Source organism: Geotrypetes seraphini, chromosome 2 (assembly GCF_902459505.1).
Source record: "Geotrypetes seraphini chromosome 2, aGeoSer1.1, whole genome shotgun sequence".
Taxonomy (NCBI): Eukaryota; Metazoa; Chordata; class Amphibia; order Gymnophiona; family Dermophiidae; genus Geotrypetes; species Geotrypetes seraphini.
Window position 1 is genome coordinate 297,110,071 of NC_047085.1, and position 21,572 is coordinate 297,131,642.

Here is a 21,572-nt window from a genome sequence, read left to right on the forward strand (position 1 = left end):
GTATGACCATGTGATGCCATTCTACCACAAGTTGCATTGGCTTCTGATGAAAGCTCGCGGTTTGTTTAAATTGGGTTGTCTTTGCTATAAAGTCATGTATGGTATTACTCCGCTCTATATGGCCGACAGATTTCTTATAGCATCTTATAAGTATAGTAGAAGATCACATGCCCTGTTCAGGGTTGTAAAAGCAAGAAATTTCTTGATCATACACTAGCATTTCAGGCAGCTTCCTACAATAAAGAATTTCTATTGTTGTTGCGTATAGCTTGTTCTTATAAACATTTTAGAACCCAGTTGAAAACTTATCTCTGCTCAAAATACTTGGCCAAATAGTTCAATTGTGTTTCCCTTGTTGTTTTTATTTATGTCTTTTGTAAACTGCGTTGAACTTACGGTTTCGCGGTTTAAAAGCACAATGTTATGTTATCATTCCCTCTGTAATTTCCCCACCTGAGCACTGTGTATAAATACACCTTCTTGTCCAATTTGTCTGTCTTGACCAGATTGTAAGGGTCTGTCTCTTCTATGTACAGCACTGCGTATGTCTAGTAGTGCTATAGAAATAAGTAGCAGTAGTACATCAGATCTTTGTGAACTGGGGAACTCCAGAATTGGATCTCTTTGCTTCCCCCTACAATCACAAACTTCCACTCTTCTATTCCAGACTCTAAAATCGTTTAGAAACAATCCCATGTCATTCTTTAGTGTCCGTCTCAACCTCAGTCCTTCTACACCAGCATTCTTCAATGCAAGGCTTGAGGTTTAGTGGTTGTGCCCATTCATACTCCTTAAAGATTGAAATGAAGATTGTTTCTCATAGTTATCCTTGGGGACAGGAACAGTGATGAATTTTATCACAGTGTCATACTTGGTACCTTAATGTCATTCTTTCCACTCTGATGAAGCCCCCTTTGAGCCACTCACGACTTCATCTCTTAAATATCTTACTTGGAAAGTAAACTTCCTTATCTCTCTCATATCTGTACGTTGAGTTAGTGAACTTCAAGCCCTTGTATCAGATCCTCTCTATGCAACATTCTACCACAACAGGGTGGTTCTTCACACTCATCCCAAATTCCTCCCAAAGGTCATCTCGGAGCTTCATCTAAACCAGCCCATAGTTCTCCCAGTCTTTTTTCCAAGACCACATTCTCACCCTGGTGAAGTGGTGCTCCACACATTGGACAGTAAATGTTCTCTTGCGTATTACTTGGATCGCACCAAACCTCACAGAACTTCCACTCCGCTTTTCCTGTCTTTTGATCTGAACAGACTTGGAGCTCCTGTCACCAAGTGAACCATCTCAACATGGCTGACTGACTGTGTCTGTTTTTGCTATGCTCAGAGTGAGCTGACATTTGAAGACCGTGTCACGGCACATAAAGTTTGAGCAATGAAGACATCTGCAAAGCAGCCATCTGATCCTCAGTTCATACCTTCACATCCCACTATTGTTTGGACAATGGCAAATGGCGCTCCAAACCAAGTCCTCAAAATATTCATAAATACAAACAGCACTCCCAATTCTGCAAGGAATCCATCAACCTAGTAAAAAAAAAAAAAAAAATTTACTATATGTATAAAGAAAGCAAAAAACTCATCCATCCTTAAAAAACTCACCAAGTTCAAACCAAAATGTCCTACACTGCACAAGGTCTCACCCACTGCTCAGCAGCTAGCTGATTTTTTTCAGGATAAAATCAATCTTATTAGATCAAAAATGTTAAAACATAATCCCACCAATAATAACTTTCAGGACAAAGACTCAAGCCCTCTCAACTCCACCTTTACAAATTTCTCCATTCTTTCTGACAATGAGCTAGAACGACTCATTCATTCCCTCAACCCCAAAGGGTCAAATTCTGATTCAGTTTCTCCGTTCATTCTTAAAAAAATTATTCCATAGTTTTGATCCCTTTATCTCTTAAATTTGTCTTCTAAAGCCTAAATACATCTACCATGCCTATGTCTTGGAAACACTCTTATCATTCACTCAATAATAAAAAATCATAAATTACCATTACAAGACTGTAATAATTTCCATCCCATTGCTAACCTTCTATTTTTGGTCAAATTGACAGAAAAAGTGGTTTGCAATCAATTATCAAATTTCGTGGGGAAAAAAACAATATTTTACACCCCAATCAAACTGGCTTTCGACAGCATCATTCCACAGAACGTTCCCTTTTAGGCCTGACCACCTCAATCCAGTACTTCTTAGATCATCATAAGTCTGTCATCCTAATCTCTTTGGATCTATCCACAGCTTTTGATACCGTCGATCACGCTCTGCTCCTGAACAGACTATATCAGTCGGGATCAAAAACCAGGTACTAGATTGGTTTCGTTCCTTCTTTACAAAACGCACCTCTACTGTGACCTACAATGACTCTATATCAAATCCCTACTCCAATCTTTTTGGCATTCCTCAAGGGTCAATATTCTCACCTTTGTTGTTTAATATATACCAATCGAGAGGCTTTACATCTTTCGCCTACACAGACGATATCCAGCTTATTCATCTGATTGACCCTACTAATTTGAACAAAATTCAGGATATCAATGCAAAGCTAACGAACATCCATAATTGGCTTTCCCTTAGCATATCCAAGACCAACTGTCTCTTATTCCCTTGGAAAGAAGGTATCCAATTATCCACAGCTCTTCTTATCAACAACTGCCCAATCGAAGAGGTTCATTCTACCAGAATTCTGGGTGTCATTGACAATAAATTCAATTATCATCACCAGATAAGCACCATTGTCAAAAATTGCTTTTACAAACTACGAATGATCCGATCTTTAGTCAACTTTCTAGATCCATCCTCTCTCAATATTTTAGTTCATTCACTAGTAATTTCAAAATGCGATTACTGCAACTCCTTGTACATCAGAATATATAAAAAAGAAATCAAACGACTTCAACTAATCCAAAATACAGCTATTAAAATCATCACTAATTCTAAGAAATACGACTATGCTTCTCTGTTATTGAAAAATGCCCATTGGTTCCCTATCCATTATAGAATCACTTTCAAAGTTGCATTACTGACATTTAAAACACTTCAATCCAGAGAACTGTCATTCATTGATAAGTTACTTATCCCTCATACCCTACTTAGAACACTCACATCTTCTTCCCAAAACTTACTTTTCGTGCCTACTCTTAATACATTTGGCACTCGCCGGGACTCCTGTTTTGTCATAATTGCTCCCCTCACTTGGAATGCTCTCTCCCCTTACATTAGGGAGGAAGCAAGCCTAGATAAATTTAAAGGAGCTCTTAAGCTTTTTTATAGAGACGCCTTTGAACTATGATCTAATCTCCTACTTTCCTCTCTCTCCATTCCGTATGGCTAATCAACAGTTTGAATAAAACTCCTACTCCCTCCCTTTTGTTCTATGCTTCTTTTTTTGTTTTCTCTCCTTTACTATACTTTATTGTAGCTCACCCTTAGTCCTTTTGTGCTATGTTAGTCCGTTCTGTCTTTGTATCTGATAATATGTATTTTTGTTGTATATCCCTGAATTTAAATATTTTGTATAATCGCTTAGTATTACGATAGGCCAGGGGTGTCCAATGTCGGTCCTCGAGGGCCGCAATCCAGTCGGGTTTTCAGGTTTTCCCCAATGAATATGCATGAGATCTATGTGCATGCACTGCTTTCAATGCATATTCATTGGGGAAATCCTGAAAACCCGACTGGATTGCGGCCCTCGAGGACCGACATTGGACACCCCTGCGATAGGCAATATATCAAATAACCATTAAACTTGAAACTTGACAATCATTCCAGCTGGGATAGCCAATTCAGCCAAGCAGTTCTACAAAATTTATTCTCCATGCCAACTTCCCTCCAACCCTGTTGGTTTCTCTAGGCTCATGGTAGTTTCTCTGTAATGGCTCCCATTCTCTGGAACTCTCTCCCGTTATATCTGCGAATAGAAAAATCTCTGAAGTCATTTAAGTCTCACTTGAAGGCTTATTATTTCATAATGGCATTTGAAATAATGGCATACTAGTTCCTAATAGTTTGTCACTTTGCAACTTTTGCCGTGACTAGGGAGTCTTTATCTCTACAATATTTTCTCATAATTCTGACTAGATAGTTAATTTCCTTGTAACTTTTTCATATTGCTTGTGACCAGGTAGTCACTATCTTACACTTATCTTTACTTTTTCTTGTTCTTTCTTTAGCCTACCCTCTTGTTCTATCCTGCTTGTTTTTCCCTTAAGATATTGTAAACCTTTCCTGCCCTTTTTGTCCTCTTGTGTCTAGATTGGTTAATTTGTTTGTGTACATTCCCCTTGTTATGTTTTTATTTTAAATATTGCCCGCTGTTTTTATTTATTGTATACCGCTTTGATTTGACTTTTTTGTTAAAAATGGTAGTATATCAAATAAAATAACTTAACTGTAGTTGTCAATAACCCTCTTCTCAGAGGCATGATCCTGGCAGCTAAGGAGACCCACATGTGAGAATAATACTGCCTGCTTGACCTTGGATAAAGCATAGTTATTTGCCTTTAGCAATGGTTATCCAAGGACAGCAGGTAGATATTCTTACAACCCTCCTTCCTTTCCTAGTTGGCTTCTTAGCTTTGCTACTGAACTGATAGTCCTAAGAGCTGACGTCGGGTGGGAAGGCACTGCCGCACGCACAGAATGTTCGGTTTTAGTTTTAAAGTGACAGTACACTTTTTGAATTGTCCGCGCTGAGTTCCGTGGATGATGTCACCCACATGTGAGAATATCTGCTTGCTGTGCTCGGAATGCACCTGCTACAGGTGAGTAACTATTTTTTCTGCTTCTGTGGCAGGCAGGGCTTATGAGCATTACTTTTCCAAGTTTTTACATGCGCTCAGAACTTCCTGCCACCATCACACACAGAACCACCCCCTTCAGTTCTTCAGGCCTGTGCAGGAGTTGTGAACATAAAGGGAGGCTAGCTGGGGAGGGAGGAAGAAGATATACAGTATGTCATAAAAGGAGCTTACTGGGGTTGATGGAAAAAAAGTGAATGTGGCTCTCTGCAGTAGGGGAGAAAAAGAGGTATGATGGTAGAGGCCTACAAATGTATGTTTGCCTAGGAGTGGAGGAGTAGCCTAAGTGGCTGGAGGAACTGAGTTCAATTCCCACAGCAGCTCTTTGTGACTCTAGGCAAGCCACTCAACCCTCCATTGCCTCAGGTACATAATAAGTATCTATATAATATGTAAACCACTTTGATTGTGACCAAATAAAGCAGTATATCAAATCCTATCCCTTTCCCCCCCTTTCCTAAGGCCCAATGTGAATCTACTCATGTATGAGTCCATTAAGCAACACCAAGAGACAATAACTACACACAAATATAGGGGAAGGGCAATTTTGCTGAAAATTTATATGTTGCATCGATGGAAGACTCCATCAATATGCACAATACTGCATTCCCAGACATTCTTCACCATATCGTAATTGAACACTTTTCTCAAATGATTGAGTCACCAAAAAAGTATGCTGTCATTTCACAGCATTTCTGGTCCTCGTGTGCTTTGTTTCTCAACCCTGGGAATTGTGCAAGGGAATATGGAATCATTTAGCTCCCAGCAAGCTACATAGGTCTGATTTATTATGAAAGAGCAAACTGAGGATTATTAATTGCAGATGTTGGGAGGTTAAAACTTGGTAACAGTGGAACAGTGAGGCCAAATGTTCCTTTATTCCCGCATCTTCGGACTCTTGAAGGATGTGGTCACTGGGTGTAACTTTATCTGAAGAATGGAGAAGGATGAGAGACAAATTGCCTGCCTTTCAAAATTTTAAAAGAAAATAAAATTTTGCATTGTACGCTCTGTGAACTATGACTTCATCAAGTGAAAAGACAAATGTGTTTCTATTTGGACAGGAGGAGAGATTAAATGTTTTTTTAAATGATTCTCCCTTGAGCTCTCCAAAGTTTATTAAGCCCCTCCTTCCTCCCACCAAAGAAAGGGGACTTTTTCATGGGTACCCTTTGATTATGAATTTCAGTACCATGGATTTGTTAAGCCCCAACCTTGTCCTGTATTCATTTCCTTTGTTAACTTGAATTGTCATCTCACTCTGCTGCCAGAAATAAATTGTGATGGCACTATGTGATTCTCACAAGCCAGTTCAGCTGTTCTTCGCCTCTGGTGAATTAGGTAGATGGGGAATAGGCATGCAAGAAAGAATGTGATGATTAGTTGAAAGAAAATATTGCATGACTTACTGCAACTACTGCTCATCAAAAAAGTATCTTTTTGTTTTTGCTACAGAATGACATGGGAACAAATTTGTCCCTGTCCCCGTAGGGTCTATCGCCATCCCCATCCCATCGAGTTCTGTCCTTGATCCTGCCCCATCCCTGCAAGCTCTGTTTTCATCTGCACAAGCCTCAAACGCTTTTTATTTAACATAAGGGATCCCTGTAGAGCTTTGAGGCCCATTTTGATAAATGAATGTGTTTTTAGAAGGGTTGCCAACTTCAAAATAACAGTAAACTCATCATTTATAATTGTTATTGTTGAAAAGTAAGGAGTTACCTCCTCACTTGATTGCTTTTTCTCTAGTTTATACCATAGAGGGCAGTTATGGTTGATGTAATATTCCGCCACGCCAGAAGGTTATGTTGAGATCATATACCATATATACTTTAATATAAACTGACCCGACCATAAGTCGAAGTAGCCCTTTTCCCCAAAAAAAGGAGGAAAAAAAGAGTTGACTTGAATATAAGCTGGGGGGGTTAATATTCAAGTGCCTTACCTGGCTCCACACCTAGCCCCCTTCCCTTCCTGCCCTGCCAGGCTCTGCTTCCTGTTCCCCTCCCTCCCTGCCCTGTACCCTATCCCTCCCTCCAGATTCCTTGCAGACCTACAACGGGGCTGCCATAAAACCTGGTGGTCTAGTATTACGCCAGGAAAGGAGGGATCCCTCCTACCTCCTATCCCAACCAACTCTATTTTTAAAAAAATACTTTTACTTCCCTCCCCTCTCCTGCTTACCTTTTGAATTCCCTGACGGTCTCGCGGTGGGCTGGAACAGAAGTTATCCCCTCCCGTCTTCTGTCCAGCCAACTATGACAATTTTTACCTGCAACATCCCTCACTTCCCTTTCAATTCCCTGGTGGTACAGTGGCGAACCGAGCATGAGCGCCCCCAACCCTATATGTCATATCATGTCTGTGTGTCCAAGTTAAATTGTAAGCTCTTCTAAGCAGGGACCATCTATTAAATGTCAAAATGTACAGCGCTGTGTACGTCTTTCAGCACAATATAAGTGATAAATTGTAGTAATAAAAGTTGTCACAATCAGCCAGGATCCAGGACAGGAGGCGAGAGGGATCCCTCCTGTCCCAGCCCACCGCGAGACCGCCAGGGAATTCAAAAGATAGGTGAAGAGGCAAGAGGAAAGTAAAACTTTTTAGAGTTGACAGGGACAGGAGGCGGGAGGGGGATCCTTCCTGTCTCGACCCACCACTGGACCACCAGGTCTTACGGCAGGCCTGGCGGAAGCCTGCAACAGGTCCAGGAGGGGGGGCGGATGGGCAGTGACCTGAATATAAGCCAAGACCCCCATTTTTTAGCCATTTTTTGATGCAAAAATCTCAGCTTGTATTCAAGTATATACGATAGATATTTTTTCTACCTGCAGTCGCTGGCCTATTGTGTGCTTGTAAAAAGAAAAGTTTGGAAGTAAAAGTGACGGTACAGAAACATGCATGGTAGTGCGGTAGTCTCTGTGAAAAGGTCTAAATTTGCAGTACCTAACGTATGTTAATTTGGTTTCTTTCTATTCTAAAGGTGACTGCAAGAGCCATCAACAAACCCCCAAGCCCCAATGAGCAGGTTTTTAAGGAACGGTATTCTTTAATATCGATTTCCCTTTTCTCTAAGTATTTTGCAAGTGTTTCTGTGCTTTTAAAAGCAGCAAAATAGAGGGTTGCTTCATAATAGAAAAAGGTCAAGACACTAAAAATAAAATCTTTATCTTCTCAGACTCAGTTTAGCTCTGGCAAACCACCAAACTGGATAACACCAAACTGGCAAAACCTGCTGCCCATTTCACAATAATACTTCCTCTGAAACCCCCAGGAGCTTATGATGGTTTCTTTCGTCTTATTTTCTGTATATTGTATTTGGTTTGCTGGCGACATTCATGTTTAACTATGTCAGGCAGTAGAATTGTTTTACGAAAGTAGATGAAAAATCAACAATGTCTCGCTCACCGCCTGTGAAGTTAGATGGCAACTTTCTGACCAGCCTTGCAGAGTACCTGTATAAAAACATGATGCTCTTGGGGGTTGGTGCAGAGAGCCTCATACCGATGGCTGACTGTGAGGCTTTTACCATGAGATCAATGAGAAAATATTCTGTGGCAATGCAGTAAGCTAATGACATGCAAATGTAATGTGCGCAAATCATGCTCGCTAATCTCGCTGAATACATGCGCATAAAGGTTCCGTGATAAAGGCAGCTTTACTGTGGACATATCCAAAGAAAAATACTCCTGGGGGAATTCTGCACAAAATGTTTGAAAATTCAGCACACGTCATTTAAAAACTCCACAAAATTCTGTATCCACTCTTTATACACAGGTTTAGTGCCAAACAACTATACAGACTACAACTCATCCAAAATACAGTAATTAGTCTGATATTCATGCTCAAAAAATTTGACTCTGTAGCGGAGTACTACCATAGGCTCCACCGGCTACCCATGACCTCCCAGATCTCCTCAAGACATCATGCATTATATTACAGGATAAGCAAATAGGACTGATTCAGCAACAACTGCTTTATACTCTTGAGTACATAGAGCAATTTTCATTCCATTAGCTTTGGCATTACCATATAATAGACCATATTGTATTCTGCTAATGGTATTCTGTACTAAGTTTGCTTTAGCCAGCATCTGTAGAGTTATCTGAGTTTTCTGTTTAATTGAATGTTCATTGTCTTCTGATAGCATTTGTTCTCTGTAAGCTCCCCGTGATCTGCACAGGTTTTTAACATTGTAAATCACCTTGATCCTTTATAGGCATAGAGCGATCCACAAATCTTAGATTATTTGTATTTCTAATGTTTTTACACAGAATTTCCCCATGATAAAGCCTGAAATTCCCTTCTTCCCTTACCCTCCTCAGGTTCCAACTCTCCAGTTCCATCTCTCACTCCAGCTAAAGTCCTTTCTCCCCCATATCTCATTTTCCCTACCCCCCAGGCACATACCCTCACATCTCAATTTCTTTTTATTATTTCTAGTCTGGCTTTGTCCAAGGCAGATTACAAAGGATACATAATAAAACAATTATATTATACACACAAACATACTCACAAAACACAATCTGCTGTCATTTGAAACCCAACATGACTAAGCATCATATTTCATATGACAGAAAAAGATGTTTTTTAACATTCGCTTAAATTCTTGCAAGTTTGACAAACGCCTTAAATACACAGGCAGCCTATTCCACTCTAATGGTCCTGCATATGAGAACATACTGTTCCTTATGGACTCATAATGCAAACTTTTCTTGGCAGAGACAACCAAGCTTCCCTGTGTAGAAGATCTCTTGTAGTTTAATTTAGTTTATTATTATTTCTAGTCCGCCTTTAGCCAAAGCAGATTGCAAAAATATTGTTAAGTGCCATCAACTCATGCTCGAGTCCTAACAGCTTGATGAATTGCGAATCTAAAAAGAAATAGGTTTTGTGCTAGTCAAGAAAGGTCCTCCAGCGTCATCCCCATGGTTGTTTTCAACGTGTCCAGACATCTGATTGCAGGTCACCCTCTTCGCCTGGTTCCTTCGATCTTCCCAAACATGATGTCCTTCTCCAGCGATATCTCTTCTGATGATGTGACCAAAATAAGACCGTCGTAACTTCATCATTTGGACTTCGAGTGACCTAGCCATTTTAATCTCTTCCAGAATCGATTTGTTAGTTCTTCTGGCGGTCCACAGCACCCCTAAAATTCTCCAACACAAGAGTTCAAATGAGTCAATATTATTTCTGTCTTGTTTCCATAGTGTCCAGTGTTCGCATCCGTAACTAACCGAGAAAATGAGTGTGTAGATAAGTCTGATCTTTTGGAGTGTTACCTCCTTGCCTTTGAATACTATGTCGAGAGCCTTCAATACTATGTCGAGAGCCTTCATTGAATTTCCTCCCTGCTAGTTGCTTCTTTGTTTACAAAAGAGCCCAGGAGATTGAAATTCTTTTCAACTTCTATTCTATCGCCTTCAAGCTCAAAATCTTCGTCGTTTTCCGTGTTCATGATCTTTGTCTTGTCTATGTTCAGTTCTAATCCCATGTTATGACTTTCGACTTTGACTTTTTTCAGCATGTCTTCTTTGCTGCTGGTGATGAGTGTTGTATCATCTGCATAGCGCATGTTATTTATATTTCGGCCACCAACTTTGAAACTGGCACTCTGTTCTTCCAAATTTGCATTTCTGAAGATTGTTTCACTGTACAGGTTGAACAGATAAAGTGACAAACTGAATCCTTGTCTGATTCCACGTTTTATACAAACACAAATATACATGCACAATAAAACAATCAAAAGTACATACACAACAATTAACAAGACTGTCTTCCTTTAAGACCCAAAACATCTTACCAAATGCTAGACTTCATATTACAGAGCAAATACCTTCCTAACCACTGTTTAAATCATTACATATCACTAAGTAACATATTTCATAATTCAAAACGAGTTTTGTTTGTTTTTTACATTTGTTTAAATTCCTGCAGGTTTTTTGACTGTCGTAAATATACAGGTAATTTGTTCCATTTCATAGGCCCTACCCAGGAGAACACATAATGAAGGCTTCAGGAGCAATTGGTACATTTTGAACTTCAGATACACCTTATGTTGAATTTATAACTGGACATTTGTTCTCAATAAAATCTTCACTGCTCTACAGTTCCTGTTACGTTCAGAGACTATTGTTCCATTTTTGTTTTGGATTCATCAGTGGTTTTGGACCGTATGTCCTTTCTTTTTTGTTGTTGCAGCTTTGGGATATATGCATCACAGATATTTGTATTATGTTCAGTGACTTACGAGCTATCTGATGGAGAGGAAGGGTGAGCATTCTTTATAGATTGGCTAACCATGATAACCCAAATTTCTAACCTCAGTTTATATTCGAGTCAACTTTTTTTTCCCTCCTTTTTGGAGGGAAAAAAGGATACCCTGATTTATATTTGGATTGGTTTATATTCGAGTATATATGGTACTTCTTCCTCCTGCTGCTGGGTGATCTCTGCAAGAGAGGGGGAAAGAACAGCTGATTCCAGCAGCTTGGCATAATTTTGTACTGTGCAGAATTACCCCAGGAGTAGAAAATAAAAGGGCCTACATGCATCTGTGCATGAAATGGAATAATATTTTGTGCATATATATTAGCCTTGCAAAAATTTCTTGCACATAAAATTTTTTTAAGGCTAATATTTTTGCACAGAACATTCTGGCATTTTTGTTTTCTTTGCACACATGCTTAGAGAGCTGTTTTCTCGTATTCTGTCTCTTAACGTTGGAAATACTTGCTATGGTCACAGAAAAAAAATCTCGCATTGTCTGCTTGACAGTTCAAACTCAAGCCTTTTTTGTGAAAAACTAAAAAAAAGTTGTAGAAGTTCAAGCATGTAAATTTTGCAGACTACTTATGGACCCGTGACATGAAAACTTGGCCATTCTCAACATTTTGGATCTGAGGGCTCTTTTTGCAAAGCCATGATAGTGAAACCTATGCGACAAATGAACTGAAGCCTATTCAATTCCTATGGGTTTTGGTGCAGTGTCTGCAGAAGAATTGCTACCAAGGCTTTAAGGGGTCTTAAATTTGTACCTGAGGTATTGCTTAAGTGACTTGCCCAAAGATCACAAGGAACTGCAGTAGGATTTGAACCGGACTTCACTAAGCACTCCTTTTTGGGTGGTTTCAAGTGTTTGGTTTCTTTGTAAGAACAATTTAAAAACTAATAGCTACTGGTAGTGTAAGTAAATAAACTGCATAGTCAGTCATGACTTCTTAATAAATGCTGAGCTTCGTTTTGGCCAGATCCTGGTTTGTGGAGTTCTTGAGCGCTACATTTGGTGCCCATTTTGTGTTTGGATTTTTTACTTTCTTTTTATTTCATTATATTACAAGTAATTTATACTTGACCAAATATAATAGGATAAATAACAATTAACTAATCTAGTAGAACTTAACCTCTACTTTGCCATCAATACTGAGAGATCCATCAGAAATCAGAGAATGTTAATAAAGGTAAAATAAGATGTACGTTTCATAGCACTGGTGTGACATGCATGTCATTAATTACTCTATATACTTGAATATAAACCAAGATTTTTGGGTCTTGGTTTATATTTTGGTCTGCGCCCCCCTTTCTGGACATGTTGCAGGCCTCCACCAGGCCTGCCGTAAGACCTGTTGGTCCAGTTGTGAGCTAGGACAGGAGGGATCTCTCCTGCCTCCTGTCTCTCACCTCCCTCCCACCTCCCCAATTAGTAAAAAGCATACCTTTAAAATCCCTAGTGGTGAACTGGGGCAAAAGCGATCTTCCTAGGGCCACTGTCCCACCACTGAACCACCAGGGCTTACAACAGGCCCAGTGAAGGCCTGGAAAGCATCGGGAGAAAGCGTGCAGAGCCAGGGAGGGAGGACAACATGTAGAGCCTGGCAGGGGAGGGAGGGAGTGAGGGGGGCTGGGTACAGAGCCTGGCCAGGCAAGGCACTTGAATATAACCCCCCCCTCCCCTCTGGTTTATATTCAACTCAGCCTTTTTTTCCTCCTTTATGGGGGGAAAAAGGTTACCTCGGTTTATATTCGGGTCAGTTTATATTCAAGTATATATGATACATAGGTAGAAAGGTTTTATGTTCACGCTAAAAAGGTCTTCATTTTTAAAATCTAATTCATACTTATTTAATTTAGTATCTGCCTGATGCCAAGACTGTTAGTCTGTTAACTTCATGCCTCCCACTAGATCAAGCCATTTGATTGTACAGCTATATGTGACAGGCATCTACAGCATGCATTCCTCCTTCAACATATATAATTATTGTTTAAAAGTGTGTCTCTGGATCCATTGATTCTTTTTTGGTCAGTTTTTCAAAGTCAGTACTTAGTAGAAGTTCCGTTGAAGTCAAAAATAAGGTGGAACATTTACTCATCTGCCTGTTGCAAAGCTTTCTTGGTTTAAAACAAAAACAAGCATGATTCGAGTTTCTAATGAATTACTGATAGGAAATGGATATAGATCCCCTGGACAGAATTTTCATCAATCTGATCTGTTCAACAATGATTTCCACAAGATGGTAAAGGGGTTGCTGGGTCCATTAATGCTGCAGTAGTGAGATTAATCTTTGCGTTCAGCACCAGTTACTGTCAGTTACACCAGTTACCTTATGCCTTACATCCCCATCTCTCAGAGATAGATAAAGAAGATTCTAGGAGTTCTACAATGGTATATAACTTTAAAAAATAAAAAAAAGTTCCCATGAAATGTCTCCAGCCTTCTCTGACTCAAGTTATTCCTTCTGACAACAGGAAAACACAACAGTGGGAGAAGGGTGCAAATGTTTTCTTATTATACAAACAATAGAGAGCTGGCGTTTGAGGGGTATAATCAGAGCAGTTTGCCCAGGGTCCCCATGCCACAGGGAGTCTCAAGCCTGTACAAAGCTTAAAAAAATAAAAATAGGCACTGTCTGTCATTGGGCCCCAGCATCTCTGTAAGACTGCCCCTAGGATGTGTTCCACACAGGTTTCCCATGTAGGAGAAACTGCCATGCCTCTAAATTGGTAATAGCTAAGGTGCAAAGCTTTGAGCGCCCAATCAAAATGCAAACATAACACTTAGCCTTTCTTTTCTAATACTTTAAGTAAAAAATAAGCTCTCTTTATATCTTCCTTTTATCCCGTGTTACTGCTTTGTGTTTTTGGGGTTTCTCTTAATGTCCCCTGTGTTCTTCTCCATAGATTCCCTGTCCGTCTCCAGTAATGATGCCAGCCCCCCTGCTTCGGTAACATCGCTTCAGCCTCATATGATCGGTGCTCAGAGCTCACCTGGCCCCAAGAGGCCTGGCAACACCCTGCGGAAGTGGCTCACCAGCCCTGTGAGACGGCTCAGCAGTGGCAAGGCAGATGGACACGTGAAAAAACTGGCTCACAAGCAGAAGAAGAGCAGGGAGATGCGCAAGAGCACTGATGCCGGTTCTCAGAAGGACTCGGATGATAGTGCTGCCACACCACAGGATGAAACCATTGAGGAGGTCAGCGACAACAGGGCTAGGGCTGGGAAGATGTTTGTCGGAGCATCGTGGGTTTAATTTTGTGTGTTGGGGCTTTTTAGGGCTAATTTAGTAGACAGATAAAATTAAGACCCCCCCCCCCTCTCTCTCTTACTAATTGTTATCCAGAGGGAAATATTAAATTAAGAGCGTACATTTAAGAATTGTTTTTACGGGTCTATGTAAAATGTAGTAAGCTCTGAGGTATCTGTGTAGCCATGTCTCTTCCTGCATAGGACAACTTGAAGGGACCGCTAACCAAAGGGGAGGAAAAATACTTTGTAGGCTATGGAAAGATAATGAAAAAAAATCGGACGACAGAAACAGCGTGCTGCTGAACATGTAGGAAGATATTTTAAAATCTCTTTTGGTATGTGTTTCTCTTAGGCATTGTTGTTTTGTAAAGAGCTCCTCAGCTGCTTTTCCTTTACCAAAGAAGTTCGACATGTCCGGCAAGGCTTTAAGAGTACAGATCCTGGGCTTGGTTTGTGTTTGTTTGAACTGTAGTGGAAGTTAAGCGACCACCTATTCTCATTTCTTTTGCAGAGGGGAAGGAATGAGGGACTGAGCAGTGGAACAATCTCCAAATCCTCATCTTCAGGCATGCAGAGCTGTGGAGAAGAGGAGGGCGAGGAAGGGGCCGATGCTGTGCCACTGCCCCCTCCTATGGCAATTCAGCAGCACAGCCTCCTCCAGCCAGATCCCCAGGATGACAAGGTGAGAGATGTAAGACCAAAGGTGTGTACTGCAGATAAACAGAATCTATGTTCAAAACACTACCATATAAAAAAAGACATTTAGGCCCTATCAATATTTTATGTTTTGTTTTTAATCATAATTTGTTTCACTTTTGTATACCACAGTGGGCTAATCTGTTGATATAAACAGGGATCCTTAGCTGAATAGAGTCTCCCTCATTTAGATTTCCCTGTTTGTATACAAGCAGCTGGGGAGATGATTGTAATATACTGTGAGAACTGCTTTATGTTGTAAAGGTGAGCTTTTATTTTCAGGTGCTAGCAGTGTCCTGAACAGTGTGCCATATATGAATAATGTAGGCATTGCCCTACATTATTCATATAATTTAAAAACTTGGGAACGATGCAAAAAGCTTTCACAGATATTAGCTAAAGTTAGCATGACTTCTCCTCACAATTTTATGGGTGCAGAGAATTGTTTCATGCAGTAGAAAACTGTGTGAATCTGTGCAAAGATATTAAAATAGGGCATAGCATCTGCTATAATAAAACCCTAAGCGCACAAGCACTTCAAACTTTGTGATCTCTGCGTCCGTGATCTGTAGCTCCGTGCCAGTAGAACGAGCCTGTGGCGGTTTTCTGGCTCCTACTGCGCATGCGTAGTTTGAAATGGTGACCACAGACGCAAGGAGGCGGAGAACACACCAGCGACTCCCCCTTCCCGCCCTCACTCACTCTAAGAGGACCACGCAACGGAAGCAGCTGCAGTTTGGGAGCAGGTATTGATGGACAGGGAGAGCAGTGAAGGGGTGCTGCTGAACAGGGGGTAAGGTAAAAGGAAGGGAGAAGGGCTACTGCTGGATAGGGGGAGCAGGCAAGGAGTGATGGTGGACAGCTGAGGAAAGAGAGAGACAGAAAGAAAGAAAGCACCCAAGGAGGGTGACGGGATATCGCACGCCAGACACCAGCGCGCCGACAATTCGGCGGAAGACAGAAGCGTGGGGGAAAAAATAATTTTTAAAAAGCTCTGACTGGGGGTTTGGGGTGGCAACCCCCCCACTTTATTGGTTACCGTTTGCGCTGCCGTTGCGGGGGGTGTGGGGGTGAAACCCCCCACAATATAGAGAAAATGGAACTTTTCCTGAAAAAAATCAGAAAAAGCTCCGTTTTCGCTATAATGGAGGTTTCCGAATCCCCCTCCAACAGCAGTGCAAACACAGTGCCACCCCAACCTCCCCCCCCCCCCCCCCCCCCGTTGGAGCTCTTTAAAATTACTTTTTCCCCCGCGCGCTTCTGTCTTGCGCCAAATTGTCGGCGCTGGATTGTCAGTGCGCTGACGTCTTGCGCTCCACTGTCTATGACCCCCCAAGGAGAGAGAGAAAGAAAGACAGACACATCTATTCTAGCACCCGTTAATGTAATGGGCTTAAAGACTAGTATTAAAATAAATGCTAATGAAGCTGTTTGGTCCTGATATAGAGAAGTGTGTGGAAGACTCAGGCTGAGTACCAGGGAGGAGTTTCAACATCATGTCCATTGAACGTAACAGTATCCACAACTTTATAGAGCAGAAACGATTCCTCGCACAGGTCTGAGCAGAAACAAATTTCATCTGTACATGTGCTGGAATGTTCTGTGCATAAATATCAGCATCTTAAAATTTCATACACAGAATTTTTGTGATTCTACTACTTCCCAACACAATAATAATTCAGTACATGCTTTATCCCAGGACAAGCAGGCAGCATATTCTTAACGCATGGGTGACGTCACCGACGGAGCCCCGGTACAGACACTTTTAACTAGAAAGTTCTAGTTGACCGCACCGCGCATGCGCGGGTGCCTTCCTGCTCGACAGAGGAGAGCGTGGTCCCCAGTTTCTTCGTTTCCGAGGAGCGAAGAAGACGCAATTGTTTTCAACGGCCGTTGAAAAATCAATTCCTGCCTTCCCGCTCGCGTAATTTTTCGTTGTTTTTCTCTTTTTTCCCTTCGGGTTACTTTCCTTTTTATTTTCAAAAAAAAATTGTCGGATTTTCTTTATTTTTCAGGCCGGCCCCGGCGGGGCCTGTTGCCACCATACAGGCCTCCGACTTTGATTTTGCAGAGGCCGTGTTTCCCTTCATGCCCCCTCAACCGGGCTTTAAGAAGTGCCAGCGGTGTGCACGCCCGATCTCTCTTACCGACCCGCACAATTGGTGCCTGCAGTGCTTGGGTCCAGAGCATTGGACGGACACCTGCACCCGCTGTGCTACGCTTAAAAAGCGCACCTTAAAAAATAGGCAGATCCAGCAAAATATTCTATTCGGTACTGGATCTGCCATGGAATCTGCCGCGACGTCGACGGCACCGCAAAAGTCAACACCGACTACTTCGACTCCACCGGATCCTTCTTCGGGGTCGCTGGCCCCAGGTAAGCCGGCTAAGAAGCCTTCCACTTCCCTTGAGCGCCCTCCTGCCACGGTTGCGACACCGGCAACCCCGGCACCGCATCGACCCCGCATACGCTCCGCTCCGATATCGGTGAGTGCCTCGTCATCGGCCTCCTCATCGCCGGAGCGTAGAGCGGCACTTATGGTACCGAAGAAGAAAAAAGCGGTACCGGTGCACCCCCTGGACGACTGCATCGCGGCCATACTCCAAACACAGTTACAGGAGCAGCTGCAACAACAGCTCCAACAACTGTTGCCGGCGTTGCTGGCACCGCACCTTCCGGTACGGGACCGGTCCGAGCCTCGCACCGTTCCATCGGTGTCGACCCCCTCGGTACCGCTCAACACTTCCATGCCGGTCCTCTCGGCTGAGCCACATCTTTCCCAACCTACGGTACAGACCCGCTCTGATGCCGATCCTCCTCGGTACCAGGTACGGCACCAGTTTTCCTCACCCGGTACCGCCTCGGTCCACTCTGGCAAGTCTCTCTCCAAAACCCGCCATGCCGAGCCCTCCACACCGATGTCCCGCCGTGCGCACCCCGACATCAGGGACCCAGACTTATGGGAAGACTCCCCATACGGTACCGAGGAAGACGCTTCCTCCACGGACGAGGAACCTTCAGTGACTGATACCGTCTCAAAACCTGAACAGTCCTCGTTCACCAAATTCCTTAGGGAGATGTCTGCTGCTCTTTCCATTCCCTTAGAGTCCGACTCTAAAAAGTCACAGGCCTTTCTCGATGCCTTAGACTTTGAGCAACCTCCTAAGGAATTCCTCAAGTTACCCGTACATGACATCCTACGGGAAACTTTTTATAAGAACTGGGAGAACCCCCTCACTGTCCCAGGGGCCCCTCGCAAATTGGATAGCTTGTATCGGGTCATTCCCATCCCAGGGTTTGACAAGCCTCAATTGCCCCATGAATCTCTCCTGGTGGTGTCCACCTTAAAGAAAACTCAGGGCTCCAGTGTCTATGCCTCCACCCCTCCTGGCAGAGAGGGAAAAACTATGGATAAGTTTGGCAAGCGCCTTTTCCAGAATGCAATGCTGGCCAACAGGGCAAATAATTACACCTTTCACTTCTCCTTCTACATGAAGCATCTGGTGCAACAACTCTCCGCCTTACAAAAATACATCCCTGAATGTAAGGTACCTCTTTTTCAACAACAAATTTCCAGTCTGCTCCAACTCCGGAAATTCATGGTGCGCTCCATTTATGACTCATTTGAGCTGACCTCTCGAGCGTCTGCCATGGCTGTTGCCATGCGGCGTCTGGCCTGGTTAAGAGTTTCTGACCTCGACATTAACCACCAAGACCGCCTGGCTAATGCACCTTGTCTTGGTGATGAACTCTTCGGGGAGTCCCTGGACTCAACAACCCAAAAACTCTCGGCTCACGAGACCAGGTGGGACACCCTGGTGAAGCCTAAAAAGAAGAACCCGCCTGCTCGCCCCTACAGACAGCAGTCTTCCTACCAACGCAGGTTCTCGGCCAGACCTCTCATCCCGCCTCAACAGCAGCCTCGCCGAACTCGTCAACAGCACCAAACTCAGGCTCGCTCACAGTCTCACCAACCTGCCAAGCCTCTTCCTCCGTCAAAACCTTCTCAGCCCTTTTGACTTTTTCCTCCAGGGCATAGCCAGTCTCCCACCATCATTGCCTCTTCCTCAGCCTATCGGAGGTCGCCTCCAAATCTTCCTCAGCCGTTGGGAGGTCATCACATCAGACCAATGGGTCCTCAACATCATTCGCCACGGCTACTCTCTCAACTTCCAGACTCTTCCACCAGACAATCCTCCCGTAGAGTCTGCTTCTCACTCCTCCCAAACCCCCCTCCTCCTGAGGGAGGTCCAATCCCTCCTTCTTCTCAATGCCATCGAAGAGGTGCCTCCGGACCAAAGGGGTCAGGGATTCTACTCCCGCTACTTCCTGGTTCCCAAGAAGACAGGAGACCTCCGTCCCATCCTCGATCTCAGGGACCTCAACAAGTGTCTGGTCAAGGAGAAGTTCAGAATGCTCTCCCTTGCCACGCTTTACCCTCTTCTCTCTCAACACGACTGGCTATGTTCCCTGGACCTCAAAGAGGCCTACACTCACATCCCAATCAATCCGACTTCACGTCGCTACCTACGGTTTCAGATACAGCACCGTCACTATCAGTACAAAGTGCTATCCTTTGGCCTCGCATCATCACCCAGGGTGTTCACCAAGTGCCTTATTGTGGTGGCGGCCTTCCTCAGGTCTCACGACCTCCAGGTGTTCCCCTACTTGGACGATTGGTTGCTAAAGCGCCTACATCTCCGCTTGTGCTACAAGCCACTCATCACACCATCTCGCTCCTCCATCTATTGGGGTTCGAGATCAACTACCCCAAGTCGCACCTACTTCCCACACAGCGACTTCAATTCATTGGAGCAGTTCTGGACACCACTCTGATGAGGGCGTTTCTTCCCGCCGACCGACAACGGACCCTTCTCCATCTCTGTAATCAGGTGCTCCTTCATCACTCCGTCCCAGCTCGGCAGATGATGGTCCTCCTGGGCCACATGGCCTCGACGGTCCATGTGCTTCCTCTGGCGCGACTCCACCTCAGGACACCTCAATGGACTCTTGCCAACCAATGGTCACAGACCACAGATCTTCTTTCTCATCCCATCTCTGACATCGTCTCTTCAGCAATCTCTTCAATGGTGGTTGAACTCCTCAAATCTTTCCAGGGGTCTACTCTTTCATCTACCCCCTCACTCCATGATCATAACCACGGATGCCTCCCCCTATGCGTGGGGAGCTCACCTGGGAGATCTACGCACCCAGGGACTCTGGACCCCTCAGGAGCGTCAACATCACATCAATTTCCTGGAACTCAGAGCCTCAGGTTCTTCTCCTGTGCACGGACAATCAAGTCGCCATGTACTACATAAACAAGCAAGGTGGCACCGGATCCCCCCATCTCTGTCAGGAGGCCCTCCGAATATGGACCTGGGCCACGACCCACAGTCTCTTCCTCAAGGCTGTATACATCCAGGGCGAACAGAACTCCCTGGCCAACAATCTCAGCCGCATCCTTCAACCCCACGAGTGGGCTCTGGACCCTCCAACACTCCACTCCATCTTTGCTCGCTGGGGCACTCCACAGGTGGACCTCTTTGCAGCTCCTCCCAACCATCAGCTGCCCCAGTTCTGTTCCAGACTCTTCTCTCCTCATCGTCTGACCCCAGACGCATTCCTGCTCGAATGGACGGATTGGTTCCTCTATGCCTTTCCTCCTCTACCTCTGATGTTGCGGACGTTATCCAAACTCCGCAGGGACAGGGCCACCATGATTCTCATCGCTCCTCGGTGGCCTCGCCAACACTGGTTCTCCCTCCTGCTTCAGCTCAGCTCCAGGGAGCCCATTCCTCTTCCTGTGTTTCCTACTCTACTTACGCAGCAGCATCAGTCTCTACTACATCCCAGTCTGTCTTCGCTCCACCTAACAGCTTGGTTTCTCTCGGGCTAACCTCTTCAGAGAATCTGTCTCAGCCCGTCCGTCGCATTTTGGATGCATCTAGGAAACCGGCCACCCTCCAATGTTACCATCAGAAGTGGACCAGGTTCTCCTCTTGGTGTCTACTGCGTCATCACGATCCCACCTCATTGGCGGTGGAAACTGTCTTGGACTATTTGCTCTCTCTCTCTCTCTGACGCTGGCCTCAAGTCTACCTCAATTAGAGTCCACCTCAGTGCCATCACTGCGTTTCATGAGCCTATCCTCGGAAAACCGCTTACGGCTCATCCTTTGGTTTCCCGGTTCATGAAAGGCCTCTTCAATGTCAAACCACCTCTGAAGCCTCCTCCTGTCGTCTGGGACCTGAATGTGGTTTTATCAGCTCTCATGAAACCTCCTTTTGAGCCTCTTGCCACAACTTCGCTCAAACTTCTAACATGGAAGGTGCTTTTCCTCATTGCCATCACCTCTGCCAGGAGGGTTAGTGAGATGCATGCACTGATTGCCGACCCTCCTTTCACTGTTTTTCACCATGACAAGGTGGTTCTGCGTACCCATCCTAAATTCCTTCCCAAGGTGGTCTCGGACTTCCACCTCAACCAGTCCATTGTGTTGCCTGTCTTTTTCCCTAAGCCCCA

The 21,572-nt window shown here is 43.8% G+C and overlaps 1 protein-coding gene across 7 annotated transcripts in view; it reads left to right on the forward strand.

Annotated features, from left to right (window-relative positions):
• TRIO (trio Rho guanine nucleotide exchange factor) overlaps nucleotides 1–21,572 on the forward strand; it is an 830,868-nt gene that overhangs the window by 661,963 nt on the left and 147,333 nt on the right. For all 7 annotated transcript variants that reach the window (XM_033929852.1, XM_033929845.1, XM_033929848.1 and 4 more), the window contains 2 exons: nucleotides 14,005–14,297; nucleotides 14,862–15,032. In XM_033929852.1, the coding sequence (XP_033785743.1) occupies nucleotides 14,005–14,297; nucleotides 14,862–15,032 (464 nt within the window). The remainder of the gene's footprint in view (nucleotides 1–14,004; nucleotides 14,298–14,861; nucleotides 15,033–21,572) is intronic.